The 15,125-nt window shown below is 34.7% G+C and overlaps 2 protein-coding genes across 3 annotated transcripts; both read left to right on the top strand.

Annotated features, from left to right (window-relative positions):
• The first annotated feature begins 2,203 nt into the window (after positions 1 to 2,203).
• Positions 2,204 to 6,609, top strand: LOC107932493 (protein SUPPRESSOR OF K(+) TRANSPORT GROWTH DEFECT 1). Its single transcript, XM_016864510.2, has 8 exons — positions 2,204 to 2,957; positions 4,403 to 4,508; positions 4,749 to 4,947; positions 5,072 to 5,140; positions 5,593 to 5,667; positions 5,792 to 5,890; positions 6,002 to 6,157; positions 6,268 to 6,609. Exons 1-8 carry the CDS (start codon positions 2,471 to 2,473, stop codon positions 6,391 to 6,393), a joined length of 1,317 nt encoding a protein of 438 aa, XP_016719999.2. The 5' UTR covers positions 2,204 to 2,470; the 3' UTR covers positions 6,394 to 6,609.
• Positions 6,610 to 8,019: 1,410 nt separating this feature from the next.
• On the top strand, positions 8,020 to 14,298 carry LOC107932504 (protein HIRA). 2 transcript variants are annotated; one of them, XM_041099333.1, is made up of 10 exons: positions 8,020 to 8,726; positions 9,106 to 9,381; positions 9,916 to 10,167; positions 10,250 to 10,647; positions 10,769 to 11,780; positions 12,345 to 12,549; positions 12,643 to 12,883; positions 13,091 to 13,213; positions 13,412 to 13,517; positions 13,653 to 14,298. In XM_041099333.1, the coding sequence occupies exons 1-10, from the start codon at positions 8,619 to 8,621 to the stop codon at positions 14,019 to 14,021; spliced, it is 3,090 nt and encodes a 1,029-aa protein (XP_040955267.1). In that variant the 5' UTR covers positions 8,020 to 8,618; the 3' UTR covers positions 14,022 to 14,298. The 2 variants fall into 2 exon arrangements, with proteins under 2 accessions (XP_040955267.1, XP_040955266.1); XM_041099332.1 differs by having other exon boundaries at positions 8,102 to 8,726; positions 12,345 to 12,573.
• The last annotated feature ends 827 nt before the right edge of the window (positions 14,299 to 15,125 follow it).

Below are 15,125 nucleotides of genomic sequence, written 5' to 3'. Positions count from 1 at the left end.
AAAAACACAACTTTCGTTTTAGCTCTCGGAAACAGAATTTTATTATTTATTACTGTAATAGTAAAAAGTTATAAAATTTATATTTTTAAATATTATCTATGCACCTATAGCGCTGTATCATGTTTTGATCGATGCGATTGGAATTTAGCAGAACGAGCCGATGTGATTAGTATGGATCAAAAATTTTTATCGGTGCGAAAAAAAGAGACTTGATTGTTTTAGTTTTATTATTAGAACAATACGCATCTGAGGGTACAAAAACAATCCACTGAATTCCTCCTTTTGCTCCTCAACGGTATTAACAGTCGTTTCTAGTTGTTGTTCTCCTCCCAAGGGTGAGTTATTATGTGTTATTCACCCGTCCCCCACTAAAAGGGTTGAGCTTAGATAAAGAGTATTCTATTTCGAACCAACCCGACCTGATTTAAATAAATAAATATTTTTAAAATTTTTAATTATAAAATCAATAATATAAATATTTTAGGTTAAATTCTACTATTAGTCTATTTACTTTACGAATGTTATGGATTTAGTTATTATACTTTAATTTGGTCAATTTTAGTCTATGAACTTTTCAAGTTTTAAAATTTCAGTCCTCACAAAATGATAATCGTTAAATTTAATTAAGTTAAGTTATGCTATTTCCGGAAGTTTATGTGGTAAACATATTATCAAATGAATAATATTGATAAAAAGTACCATGGAAGCCCTTGTATTAGAAGTTGGATTGCATTTTGCCCCCTTTACTCAATAAATGGGCAAATTAGTCCCTGTACGTTAGATTAAATAGCAAATTAATATTTCTGTTAAAAATTTCATCCATTTTTACGATTAAAAAATGATCTTTGAATGTCAGCATGAGGTACACGTGGCACACCACATGTCATTGTTTGATTATTTCGTTAACCATGTTAGGTTTTAACAGTACAAATTGATGAAATTTTTAACAGAAAATACCAATTTGCTCTTTGATCTAACGTACAATGACTAATTTGCCCATAGTATATGGGCCTTTTTGATACTTTTACCAAATTCCACATATTACTCACTAAAAACCTAGTTAATAGTTTAACGACTGTTATTTATTTCAATATCAAATTTTCAAATTTCAAAAAGTATAGGGACTTAAAATAATCTAGTTAGAGACTATAGATTAAATCTACAACTGTATATTGAATATAGCCAAATGAAATTAATTGATACTGTTTGGGTCAATACTAAATTTTCAAAAATTTAAAAGTATGGGAATTAAAGTTGACCATTTTGAAAATACAGGAACTAAATTAATCATATTGAAGTACAAAGACTAAATCCATAACTTTTGCAAGGTATAAGGACTAATAACAAAATTTAACCATTTATTAATTGGGCAAACTACATTAGTATTCACCAACTATTAATAAATTTATTTTTAGGTCACTCAATTATGAAAAGTTATAAAATTGTTAACAAACTATTCAATTTTGTCTTTTTTTGATCATTTGCTAGCTAAAAGTGGCAACTTTTAAAATTGGCATAATAACAACTTTAACCCTCAACATTTATAAATTATGTCAATATAGTATTGATTTAAAAAAAATTAACCTTCAACATTTACATATTGCGTTTGGTCTTTTTTCTTTTTGCAAGTTTGCTTTTCTTTATGACATCAATGGTTAGTTTTAAAAGAATGAGAAAAGATGAAAATAATTATTTTGTATTTTCGGGTGTTTCCATCTTTTGTATATTTTCAATCAAATTTAGCTGATAAATTTATTTTTTTAGTCATTTAGGTGAAAGGGTCAGAAAGAAAAATAAAATTGCAAAAAAAAAATCAAATTACACAATGTGTAAATGTTCAAGGTTAACTTTTTTTAGAATCAAGACTAAATTGACATAATTTATAAATGTTAAGGGTTAAAATTGCTATCATGCCAATTTTAAAAGTTGCCATCGTTAGATATCTGATGACAAAAAAGGATAAAATTAAATAGTTAGGTGACCATTTTATAATTTTTCATCATTGGATGACAAAAAGAATACTAATAAATGGGTGACTACTCTTGGAATTTACCCTTTTTATTTTTATGTTGAACTATGAAATGGGCTTTTGGGCCTGTTGAACCGGGCAGAAAAAGCCTGAAGATATTTTGAATCGGGCCAAGGCCCGACCCAACCTGGCCTATGAACAGCTAATAAGAGCTATATAAAAAGGCAGAATTTTGAACTTTCCTTTGGCCATAAGGTAAAGCTTGTTGAATGTTAAGTAATTAATATTCCACACGCTTTTGCCTTTAAGAGTTATTTGACGATCAAAAAACCAGTCTTCTTTTTTGTTTTTCATTTTCTTCTATTTCTGGCCTTTGATCCCACCCTCCAAATCTCAAGTTTTCCATAATCCAGTTTGGAAACTAAGAAAAAGTTTAAAATTTTCACCGGGGATGCAATTCCACTGAAAAAAATTAAAACACCCAGAAAAGAAGATAGAGAAATGTATAGCAATTTCAAAGAACAAGCGATAGAGTACGTGAAGCAAGCTGTACATGAAGACAATGAAGGGAATTACAGTAAAGCTTTCCCTTTATACATGAACGCCCTCGAGTATTTCAAGACCCATCTGAAATACGAGAAGAACCCTAAGATCAGGGAAGCGATTACCCAGAGGTTCACCGAGTATTTGCGTCGCGCTGAGGAGATCCGTGCCGTTCTTGATGAAGGTGGGCCAGGACCGGCTTCTAATGGTGATGCTGCTGTTGCTACGCGTCCGAAAAGTAAGCCCAAGAACGGTGGTGGCGGAGGTGAAGGCGGTGATGGAGGGGAGGATCCGGACCAGGCTAAGTTGAGATCTGGGCTTAATTCGGCTATTATTAGGGAAAAACCTAATGTTAAGTGGAATGATGTGGCTGGGTTAGAAAGTGCTAAACAGGCTTTGCAAGAAGCTGTTATTTTGCCTGTCAAGTTTCCTCAGTTTTTTACTGGTCAGGCTCTTTTATTTTAATTTTTTTTAGGATAATTTTGGGTTTACAGCTTAAAATTGATGACTTAAGCTGGGTTCTAGTAATTGATAGTGGATTAATGAAATGGGGTTATTGTTGATTGTTAAACTATGTAGGAATTTTATGGGTTTACAGCTTAAAATTGGTGAGCTTAGCTGGATTTTAGTAATTGCTAGTGGATCAATGAAATGGGGTGATCATTGATTGTTAAACCATGGAGGAATTTTTTGAGTTTACAGCTTAAAATTGGTGGTTTTAGCTGGATTTTAGTATTTGCTAGTGGATTAATGAAATGGGGTGATTGTTGATTGTTAAACAATGGAAGAAATTTATGGGTTTACAGCTTAAAATTGGCGGCTTTTAGTTATTGCTAGTGGATAATGAAATGGGGTAATTGTTGATTAAACTATGGAGGAAATTTATGGGTTTACAGCTTAAAACTGGTTGTTTTAGCTGGATTTTAGTATTTGCTAGTGGATTAATGAAATGGAGTGATTATTGATTGTTCAAACTTAAAACTATGGAGGAATTGTATGGTTTTATGGTTATGTTTTTGCATTTTAAGGTCGTATGGGTTTTATAGCTTATTGCAACACATAATGTGGCAAAAGACCTATATGACATAGCCTTCCTAACATTTGCTTGCTGTCTCTTTTGGTGTCACTTTTTATTGCTAGAAGCCTTTTAGCTATCACAGATTCTACCTCCTTTGAACAACATTGCCATTTTAATCACATCAATTAATATGGTTTTAAAGTTGACAGCTTTTAAAGGGATGTTAGATTATGTTATAATTTCATGTATGATTGTTGAATTCAACTTTATACTCCATGGCAAGGTTGAAGGCCTGGGCGCTTTGAGGTCCCAGGTTCGAGTCCATGTAAATGTGTGGGTTCTCAGTTATGGTTTCTTAGTTAATTAGTTATTCAATTCAGTTATTGAGCTAGTTATTCAATTCGGTGCTTGTAATGATTGGTCAATTGGAACATTTGTAACTTAAAAAAAAGGCAAAACATATACTCAAATTCATTTGCTATCTATCTGAAAATTTTGCTGTTATGGAGTTAATCAAAGTAATGTAGGGGATTAGTGGAGGCTCGGTCTTCAACCGGCCCATATATTATTTACATTTCTTCAACCGGCCCATATATTATTTACATTTTTTAGTATTGATATCTTTGGGTATCTTATTGGCCTTGCTATGATTTTAGTTGGTATGATTGAGCTACTATGGTTTCGTGTTTGTTTGAACTGTATTACGGAGTTGTGATGTGGAAACAATCTAACTGAACTGTACATAGAACCGAATATGTACTCTCCTTTTAGCTGCTTTTATTGCAGTTCTAGTCATTGTCATTGCAACATTACATATGCAGGGATATAATTGGATTAATTTTGTTAAAGTTTTCCAATTCGTTCTCTTTTAGGAAAGAGAAGGCCATGGAGAGCTTTTCTGTTGTACGGGCCACCGGGGACTGGGAAGTCATACTTGGCCAAGGCTGTTGCAACTGAAGCAGACTCTACGTTCTTTAGGTAATATATTGTTTGTCACTTATTTGACCTCTTTCCCAGTAAAGACATGAAAATTTGTTTCCTAGGCTTATATATGAAAATTATAAGTTTGCCTTTCTGGTGCGTGTTTGGTTATCTTTTCTAACATTTTTGCGGTCATTAATCATCTGTACAGCTTTGCTCCATTTACGTGCCTGTATTAAGGTTTTTGCTTGTTTCTCATTTAAAATTTAATCCCTTTTCCGCTTCTTTTTCTGCTAGTATTTCTTCATCTGACCTCGTGTCGAAGTGGATGGGGGAAAGTGAAAAGCTGGTTTCAAACCTTTTTCAGATGGCTCGTGATAGTGCTCCATCCATCATATTCATTGATGAAATAGATTCCTTGTGTGGTCAACGTGGTGAGGGCAATGAGAGTGAAGCATCTAGACGTATCAAAACCGAACTTCTCGTGCAGATGCAGGTATTACATGACGGTGCTTGTACCCTATTTTGGTCTGTGCTAGATTGAAAAATAGATATATGACTCCTTCGTAGATTTCTAGCTTAGGGAATGAACTTTTCACCTTGTGCGTTTTATGCTTTAGGGTGTCGGACATACTGATCAGAAAGTCTTGGTGCTTGCGGCAACAAATACTCCCTATGCACTTGATCAGGTAAAGGAGAACATTAAAATATAATTTGGGTAAACCATACCTAAGGTCACTAAACTATTAGTAAGTGTATGTTTTGGTCACTCAACTTCCATAAGTTACAAAATGACCACTGAATTATTCGAAAGTTCTCATTTAAGTAACTGAGTTGTTAAAATTGTTGTTGTAATGGCCTTCTCTTTGTTATCGATAGGTACTAATCCACCGTACTGATCATCGAATCGTCACTAGGAGCTTGCTAGCTGAACATAAAAAAAAAAAAAGAAAGCCTAGTGGCTTGAATAAAACTTTCAAATAATTTAGTGACCATTTTGTAATTTTTTAAAGTTGAGTGACCAAAACGTAAACTTAATAGTATCTTATTGACATGGGGTGTAGTTTACCCATATAATCTTCATATATGTATCTCAATTCAGCAGGCATAGGTTTCTGTTACTAATCAATTGTCCCTATAGGCTATTCGCCGGCGTTTTGATAAGCGTATTTACATTCCTCTCCCAGATTTGAAGGCTCGACAACATATGTTCAAAGTACTCAACCTTTTCCCTATATTTGTCCTTCAAAGCATTGAGAAAAAAAGTTTGTTGTTTAGTCTTTGATCACTTTTGTTGTTTTCACATGGATGTGTTGTTTGGCTAAATAAATTTACAACAGGTGCATTTAGGTGATACTCCTCATAACTTGACCGAAAGTGATTTTGAGAACTTAGCTCGCCGAACAGAGGGGTTTTCAGGTTCGGATGTATCAGTTTGTGTAAGTGAAAAAATCCGTTCTCCGAATTCCGTCTTGTCAGCTAGTCTTACTATGAAGGGCCATTAACTTAGTAGCTCATTGTTGTGCATATTTTACTTTATATCGTGGCAGGTTAAGGATGTTCTTTTCGAACCCGTTCGTAAAACCCAGGATGCCATGTTTTTCTACAAGACACCCGAGGATATGTGGATGCCTTGTGGACCTAGGCAACCATCTGCTGTCCAAGTTACTATGCAGGAATTGGCAGCCAAAGGAAACGCAGCACAGGTACGAAGTCACTTGTGATTAACAAATATGAAAAACAAATTTGGTCATTTGTGACATTTGAAATGATTGAAGTCTTTTTTTTTTTCCTCATTGGTTAAATGTCTATGCAGATTCTTCCACCACCTATTTCGAGATCAGATTTTGATAAGGTGCTTGCAAGACAGAGGCCGACAGTGAGCAAAGGCGATCTCGAGGTTCATGAGAGATTTACAAAAGAGTTTGGAGAGGAAGGTTGATGGATTTGTATGCAACTGTGACATTGACCTACACAGTTGTGAGTGCATTCACTGTGATTTGTAATTTTATTGATACTGCTGGGGTCATCACTGGAAATTGTCTCTATTTTTTTTACTTGACCAGGCTGTATTCGTATAGGATTAACACATTACATTTCATTGAATTGATGTTTTTTTTCTTGGTTTAAATAAGACCCTCTTCTTCCTTCTTGCTTAGTCCCCGAATTTGGCAGTTTTTCTCACCTTGATCCTGAACTTTTTTTCATCCATATTAATCCAAGTTTCCCATGAATTTGGAATTTTTTAAAGAGTGATGACTGGCATGTCTTCACTTAATTTTTTTTTAAAAGAAAATTTTTTATTTTTTAAATTTTATATAAGATTTTAAACTTTTCAGGGATACTCTTGTATAATATCAGTGTTACATTATCATGCTTTAGTGGCACTTAAAAAAGTTGTCAAGTTCTGGGAGTAACGGGGACTCAAATAAAGTTTATGGACTGAAATGGAAATCGTTGATAAGTTCGGGGATTATTGTATTACTTTTTGTATAATATTCGGGTTTTTTAAATGATTTTTTTTTCAGGTAGCCAAGGAAGGGAAACTTTGTGGGGGGGGGGGTGTTTTCCATTTCTGGAAGGGAAAGTCTGGCAATTTTAGAATTATAAAATTTTGATATTATTAGAATTAAATTATAAATTTTTAGAAAGATCAAAAATATAATTTTATTATACTAACTTATAAATTTACTGTTTAAAAGATAATTTAATTACAATTTGTTATTTTTATTTAAATTTATTAATATAGTATATAAAATATTTATATAATTTTGAAAGTGGTAATTAAGCTAAAGTAATGAAATCTAGATTGCTATCTAGTCTGATTCAATGGCCAATTTTAATCAGTAATTTATTTATATAAATTTTAATATATTTATATTATGTTTGTATTATATTTTTTATATATTGAATTATGCATATTTGCATAAAATATTTAGGTGAACTCATTGAATTATTAAATTATTTTATCACTCTACTTAAAAAATAAAAAGAACAAATATATTAGTTAAATTTGATTGAAAATATGAAAAAAATATTAAAAAATTCAAGGTAATCATTATCATACTCATTCTTTTAAAAATAATCTTAAATGCTACAAAGAAAAACAAAATTGTAAAAATAAATTAAATTATATAATGTGTATATGTTAAGAGTTAAATTTTTTTAGAATCAAGACTAAATTGATATAATTTATAAATGTTAATGGTTAATGTTGTTGTTATGCCACTTTTAAAAATTGTCATCGTTAACCGTTCAGTGACAAAAAAAGACAATATTAAATAGTTAAATGATTATTTTATAATTTTTTATAGTTGAATGACTCAAAATAAAATTTATTAATAGTTGAGTGACTATTAGTACAATTTAGCATTATAATTTTTGAAACTAAAGAAAAATATTAAAGATTTAAAGTTTTTAAATTATAAAAAAGGTAAGAGGTAAACATAACTAACTTTTTATATTCTGTTTTGAGACAAACAATGTATATTAAAATAAAATAAATAAAATCTATTTAATTCTTTATTGTTTTTGACTTAAAATTTATTAAATAAAATATTTTTAAAACTCTCTCTTTTGGTTTTTTCAGTCTCCAAAATCCAAATCTAAGAGAACCCTTTTCTCTCACAAATCTTGTAAGAAAGATTTTTGACCTTTAAAGGACCAAATTTTATCCCTTTTTTTTTCCTTTAAAGATCTCTACTTGTTTTTTTTTTCTTTTTTGTTATCGAAAATTAGGGCTTTTCTTCTTAACAAAAAAGAAAATAAACCCTACCTTAATTAGCAAATTAAGCTTTGGTAAAAAAAAAACTTTTATTTCTATTTTTTTAAATCTCTGTTTTTTTTTTCACTACACTTCGAACTTTTGCTTCTTCTTTACTTCTAAGCACTTCAAAAACCCTAAAATTCAACATTTTCCCATCTGGGTCTTTTTTTTCTTTCATAAAACAAGGTAAAGTTTCCTTTTTATTTTCTGGAGTTTTCTTTATATGAATTGTGTTTTAGGTACTAAGGAACTTTAAGGCTTTAATTTTGAGTTGTGGGGTTTTTTTTTTGAAAAAGAAAATGCTATGAGCTTTACTACCATTTGTTCTAGTTTTCACCAACCATAGTGAAAAAAAGAGTGGAAGAGTACTGTGAAGTAGCAAAAGAAAGAGGGTAAAAAAAATGATTGCTGAGAAACCAAGTTGGGTTAGGCATGAAGGAATGCAGATTTTCTCCATTGATATTCAACCTGGTGGTCTTAGGTTTGCTACTGGTGGAGGTGACCATAAGGTAAAATTTCCCTACTCAAATCTTTATATATATATATATATATCTATCTATCTTTTGGCTTTAGTTTGGTTACTGCTGTAAGTAACCACAGTTGCAAATTTTTCCTATGCATAGCATTTTACAATGTTATATGTCCATGGATTATTTAATTTTGTTCATGAACAGCAGCTCTTGTAAGTTGATTTGTAATTTGATATGTGTATATATATTCTCTTTTGGCTTTTAGTTTAGTTTTTTACTGCTGTAAGTGACCACAGTTGCAAATTTTTCCTATGCATAGCATTTTACAATGTTATATGGCCATAGATTGACGAATAGCATCTTCTGTTAGTGGATATGTAATTTGATATGTGTAATTCTATTTGATATGTATATATAGGTTAGGGTATGGAACATGGAATCTGTTGGCAGGAATTTGGGAAAGGATGAATCTACATTGAGGCTTCTTGCAACTTTGCGTGATCATTTCGGGTCGGTGAACTGCGTTAGGTGGGCTAAGCATGGTCGGTTCGTTGCGTCGGGGTCTGATGATCAAGCGATTCTAATTCATGAGAGAAAGCCTGGTTCCGGGACGACCGAGTTCGGTAGTGGGGAGCCCCCGGATGTTGAGAACTGGAAAGTTGCGATGACGTTGAGGGGACACACTGCAGATGTGGTAATGATATTGTTTTCCGTGTTGGGTTGTATAGGATATAGAGATTGACAAGATTATTGTGCTGTGGTTCGTGTCGATTGACGGTAAAAGTACCATGAAAGCCCTTGTATTAGGAGTCGGATTGCATTTTTGCCTAATCTACTCAAAAAATGAGCAAATTAGTCCCTGTACGTAGATCAAAGAGCAAACTGGTTCTCCTGTTAAAAATTTTATCCATTTCTACTGTTAAAAACAGTTTGCTCTTTAATAGAAATGGATGAAATTGTTAATAGAAAGTACCATTTTGCTTTTTAATTCAATATATAGGGACTAATTTGCTCAATTTTTTGAGTAAAAGGGGTAAAATGCAATCTGACTCCAGTTCAAGGGTCTATGGTACCTTTACTATTGATCGACTTTTTTCATTCTTGAGAAAGCATGTTGTTTTACATTGAAATTCGGTCTTTGCATGTCCTTTAGTTTAATGTAGCAGTGTCTGATAAGCACGGGATATTGTCTAACTGGTAAATTTCTTCTATTTTGAGCTTGAAGTAGGTAGATCTTAATTGGTCACCTGATGACTCGATGTTGGCCAGTGGGAGTTTGGACAACACTATCCACGTATGGAATATGAGTAACGGTATCTGCACGGCTGTGCTTAGGGGTCATTCTAGTCTGGTTAAAGGAGTTGCCTGGGATCCCATCGGTTCCTTCATAGCGAGCCAATCTGATGACAAGACCGTTATTATATGGCGAACAAGTGACTGGAGCCTTGCTCATAGAACAGAGGGCCACTGGGCAAAATCAGTACGTTTTTTTGTATCGATAGAATTTTGTTTTGTCTTAAAACATTCTGTTTCCTTTTCTGACTGAAACATGTTCTTTTCAGCTGGGATCTACGTTTTTCAGGCGGCTTGGATGGTCACCTTGTGGTCATTTCATAACTACCACTCATGGTTACCAAAAGCCAAGGCATTCCGCACCTGTTCTCGAGAGAGGGGAATGGGCTGCAACGTTTGACTTCTTAGGCCACAATGCACCGGTTATCGTAGTGAAGTTTAATCACTCAATGTTCAAAAGAAATTCAGCCAATTCGCAGGAAGCGAAAGCCACTCCTGTTGGTTGGGTGAACGGAGCTGCTAAGATTGGCGGGAAAGAATCACAGCCATATAATGTAATTGCAATTGGGAGTCAGGACCGCACTATAACCGTATGGACAACTGCCAGTCCTCGCCCACTCTTTGTTGCCAAGCATTTCTTTGGTCAAAGTGTTGTGGATTTATCATGGTAAAGATTTTCGTTTTAGTGGAAGATATTTTTTTTTTATCATTGAACTGCAAGTTGGTAGATATTTCTCCGTATGTCATTTTATCTTTATCCATTAATAGTGATCTCTTTCCATAAACAGGAGCCCCGATGGCTATTCTCTCTTTGCTTGTTCATTGGATGGAACTGTGGCTACTTTCCATTTCGAAGTGAAAGAACTGGGCCACAGGTTAAGTGATGCCGAACTTGATGAGTTAAAGAGAAGTCGTTATGGTGATGTAAGAGGTCGACAGGCAAATTTGGCGGAGAGCCCAGCACAGTTATTGCTCGAAGCTGCTTCAGCCAAGCAAACCACTAGTAAGAAAGTAGCTTTGGATGTTCAGCAGAATCAGATACCTGTAAAATCGTCTCTTGACTTGGGGGTAACAAACAAAAATTCCAAGCCACCAAACAATGATGGAAAGAAGACTGGGCTTTCCGCTGGTGATGGATTAAATAAACCGGTGATGTCTGCTCAGGTTACTAGCCCTGTAAAACAAAGAGAATACAGACGTGCTGATGGTAGAAAGAGAATCATTCCCGAAGCCGTTGGTGTTCCTACTCAGCAGGAGAATATTAGCGGCGGTGCTCAGTCTCAAGCATTAGATTTCCCTGTTGCATCATCTGATCCCCGAAAAAATGATAACGGCATAGTTCCTGCTGATTGTGGTTTGAGAGAAGCTACTATCAGGGGAACCGTTGGCAAAAATTTTGACTTAAAGGAGTGCTCAGGGGTTACTGCTCGGGCTACTATTACTGAAAGTCTGGTTATCGAAAAAGTTTCTGCTGGCCAAGATCATAGTATCAATGTAGAACAGTCTGGAAGCTTGAAACCATCAAGTTCCACCACTGGCTCTACCAAATCTCTCTCGATTAGGGTATTTGACGAAAAAGAAGGGAATGATTTGACTCCGGTTTGCTTGGAAGCGTGTCCCAAGGAACATGCTGTGACCGACATTGTTGGTGCGGGAAATGCATGTATGACTAAAGAAACAGAAATCATCTGCACAAGAGGGGGTCAAACACTTTGGTCTGATCGTATATCAGGAAAAGTTTCGGTCTTAGCCGGAAATGCAAACTTTTGGGCTGTCGGATGTGAAGACGGGTGTTTACAGGTAAGAAAAAACTCTCTATCCTAACCAGGCAGAATTTATGTTTCATTTTTGCCAGGATATGTGTTATTGTAGTTTTGTATTGGCACTTGCATGTGCTTCTATGATGTAAAAGTACCATGGAGGGTCCTATACTAGGATTCAGATTGCATTTTGCCCTTTCTACTAAAAAATAGGCAAATTAGTCCTTGTACGTTGAATCAAAGAGCAAACTGCTCATTTCTGTTAAAAATCCATCCTTTTGTACTGTTAAAAACTAGTGTGGCTAACGAAATAACCTGAAAGTCACATGTTTACTTTATGCTGACGTACAAGGATCAGTTTTTACCAGTAGGATTAGATGAAATTTTTAACTGAAGAACTTGCTTGCTCTTTGATCTACTGTACAATGATTAATTTGCTCGATTTTTGAGTAGAGGGGATAAAATGGAATCCGACTCTTAGTACAAAGGCCTTCATGGTACTTTTACCGCTTCTATGATATAATATCTATCAAATCATTTCAATGAGATTTTGTAATTTGTTTGGCAAATGTACCTTAAGTCTTTTTTGCTTATGTTTTTGAAGGTTTATACGAAGTGTGGAAGACGTGCATTGCCGACCATGATGATGGGATCTGCTGCAACCTTTATAGATTGTGACGAGAGCTGGAAATTATTATTGGTGACGAGGAAAGGATCTTTGTATTTATGGGATCTCCTGAATAGGACTTGTCTCCTCCGTGATTCATTGGCATCTCTAATCACTTTGGACCATAACTCGTCTACAAAAGGCACATGCACTTCATATGATCTTGGTAGATTTGTTACTTAGTGGTACTTGGTCGACAACTCATAACATCTTACATTTTTATAACTCTTTTCAGGCACAATCAAAGTTATATCGGTGAAGTTGTCGAAATCTGGTTTTCCTCTTGTTGTTTTGGCCACTCGGCACGCGTTTCTCTTTGACACGAGTCTAATGTGTTGGCTGAGGGTCGCTGATGATTGCTTTCCGGCATCAAATTTTGCTAGTTCTTGGAATTTGGGTTCAACTCAGACCGGTGAGCTGGCCTCGCTGCAGGTGGATGTCAGGAAATATTTGGCCAGAAAACCGGGCTGGAGCAGGTTTGTTGCTAACGACCTCTTTCCCTATAATCCTAAGGCACTACCAGATTTGGTACCAAGTCAATGTTTGACAACTTATCTCGGTGGCGTGAATTTCAATTATTATACTGCTTAAGAAATAATTCCGAATAATTCCCGGTTTTTAATTAAAGAACTTTTTAACTATTTTGGTCGTAGAATTTCACCCATGATTATGTGTTGCAACAGGGTAACCGATGATGGAGTACAAACGCGTGCTCATTTAGAAGCTCAATTGGCATCGTCTTTGGCTCTGAAATCCCCAAACGAATATCGCCAGAGCCTTCTTTCCTACATACGCTTCCTTGCAAGGTTGGCTTTTTTCCCCCTGCAAAACTCATGTACCTTCCTCGGTATTGGCTTATATGCTCTTTTCGTTACAACTCATTATGCAAAGCTTGTAGTAGGTGCATCATTATGTATTTCTGCAGAATAACGTTCTCTTTGGTTATTGTAACGGTAGCATAAAAATAAGTTGTTGATAAATTATACATGCTCTTGTGTTTATAGAGAAGCGGATGAGTCTCGATTACGAGAAGTCTGCGAAAGTTTTCTTGGTCCACCAACCGGAATGGCTTCCGATTCCAAGAACCCTACTTGGGATGCATATGTGCTCGTAAGTCTTTCATCCCGACCTCTTATATATACCATCCATTGATTTTCAGTACATCCTTTTATCACATGACTCCAATAAAATATCCTTTCCCGGACCCTTGGGATACTTCCCGTAACCTTTCTAAAATCTTTGCAGGGAATGAAAAAGCACAAACTTTTAAGAGAAGACATTCTTCCAGCAATGGCATCGAATAGGAAAGTCCAACGATTACTTAACGAGTTCATGGATCTCCTCTCCGAATATGCAAGTATCGAAAACAACTTAGACCAAAGAGACCCATCTCCACTGACTGTATCTCAACCAGAGATTGACCTGATGGACTCCAACCCATCTGCAACCTGCCAAACGGATACCGTTGAGCCAACAACAGATAAGAAGGAAAACCCGTCCCCCAGTATAATAGATCAAATGGATTCTATTCTATCGAATCAAGTAAACTCGGGTACCAAATCTTCCGATCAAGTAAATCAAGCTCCAACAAGCGAAGATCCTGCTGGTTCATAATGCAAATACTAACTAATGGTGTTAAAAACTTAGAATAGGGGACTGCACTGGTATATATATATCCCTTTGCTTGATGGTTTAATGCTTGAAACTGAACCATCAGATTATCTTTTTTTCTCTTTGATCTTCTTTGTGCATCTAACTGTAGAATTTCACTTGTTAGTGTTAAGAGTTGAGTTTTTTTTTTCTTTTCTTTTTCATGTTATTGATAGAAACCATTAATCCTCTGTACACTTGAGCTTTGATATTAATAGAATCCTGTCTTTTTAAGTCTCAAGTTTGGTGATTTGTTCAAAAAATAACTTAAAAAATAATTTAAACTAATCTATTTTCATCAAGATATAAACTAATCTGGATTGGTTGGGTGGATTGAGAATCAGTTGGGATACTAGTTTAGAGAATGACATCGAATTGATTAACTTGGGAACTAGTATAAACCAGTTGAATCAGGTAAAACATTGATTGAACCGAGCGGTTGTTACGACTGAATCAGATTTTTAATATATATTTTTTATTTTTAATGATTTATTTAATCGAATTAGATAAATTGATCGAACCGGTCAAATCAATGAATCAATAACTTGATTGACTTAATCACCAATTCAATTCTAAAAACCTTCAGACTTGCTATTAATGTGGGGATTTCCGTCTCCAGAGTAGATCGGTAGCTCAAATTAAAGCTATGAAACAAGTCGCTGGTAAATCAAAATTGGAATTGGCCCAATTCCCCGAATTAGAAGCCTTTGCACAATCTACTTCTGATCTCGATAAAGCTACTCAAAATCAATTGGCACGAGGTCAACGATTACGTGAGTTGCTTAAACAATCCCAATCAACTCCTCTTACGGTGACAGAACAGATCTTCATTACTATTGGATATGACCACAATAACATGTATATGCTGAATATCCATAAAAGTCGGCACAAGTTTCCATTTAATCTCTTCAAAATTTATGTAATTACAAAGTAATATAATGGCACCCTTAAAAAAATTATGATTCTATCTCGTCCCCGAAACAATTTTCATACTTCGCCCTAGTAATTCTGATAATAATAAATCCAACTCAATTATGTTAGGTCTGGTGATTAGGTGATTCCACTGTT

The sequence above is a fragment of the Gossypium hirsutum genome, chromosome D08 (genome assembly GCF_007990345.1).
Source record: "Gossypium hirsutum isolate 1008001.06 chromosome D08, Gossypium_hirsutum_v2.1, whole genome shotgun sequence".
Taxonomy (NCBI): Eukaryota; Viridiplantae; Streptophyta; class Magnoliopsida; order Malvales; family Malvaceae; genus Gossypium; species Gossypium hirsutum.
The sequence above is the reverse complement of the archived record's forward strand: the minus strand, read 5'-3'. Positions and strand labels throughout refer to the sequence as shown.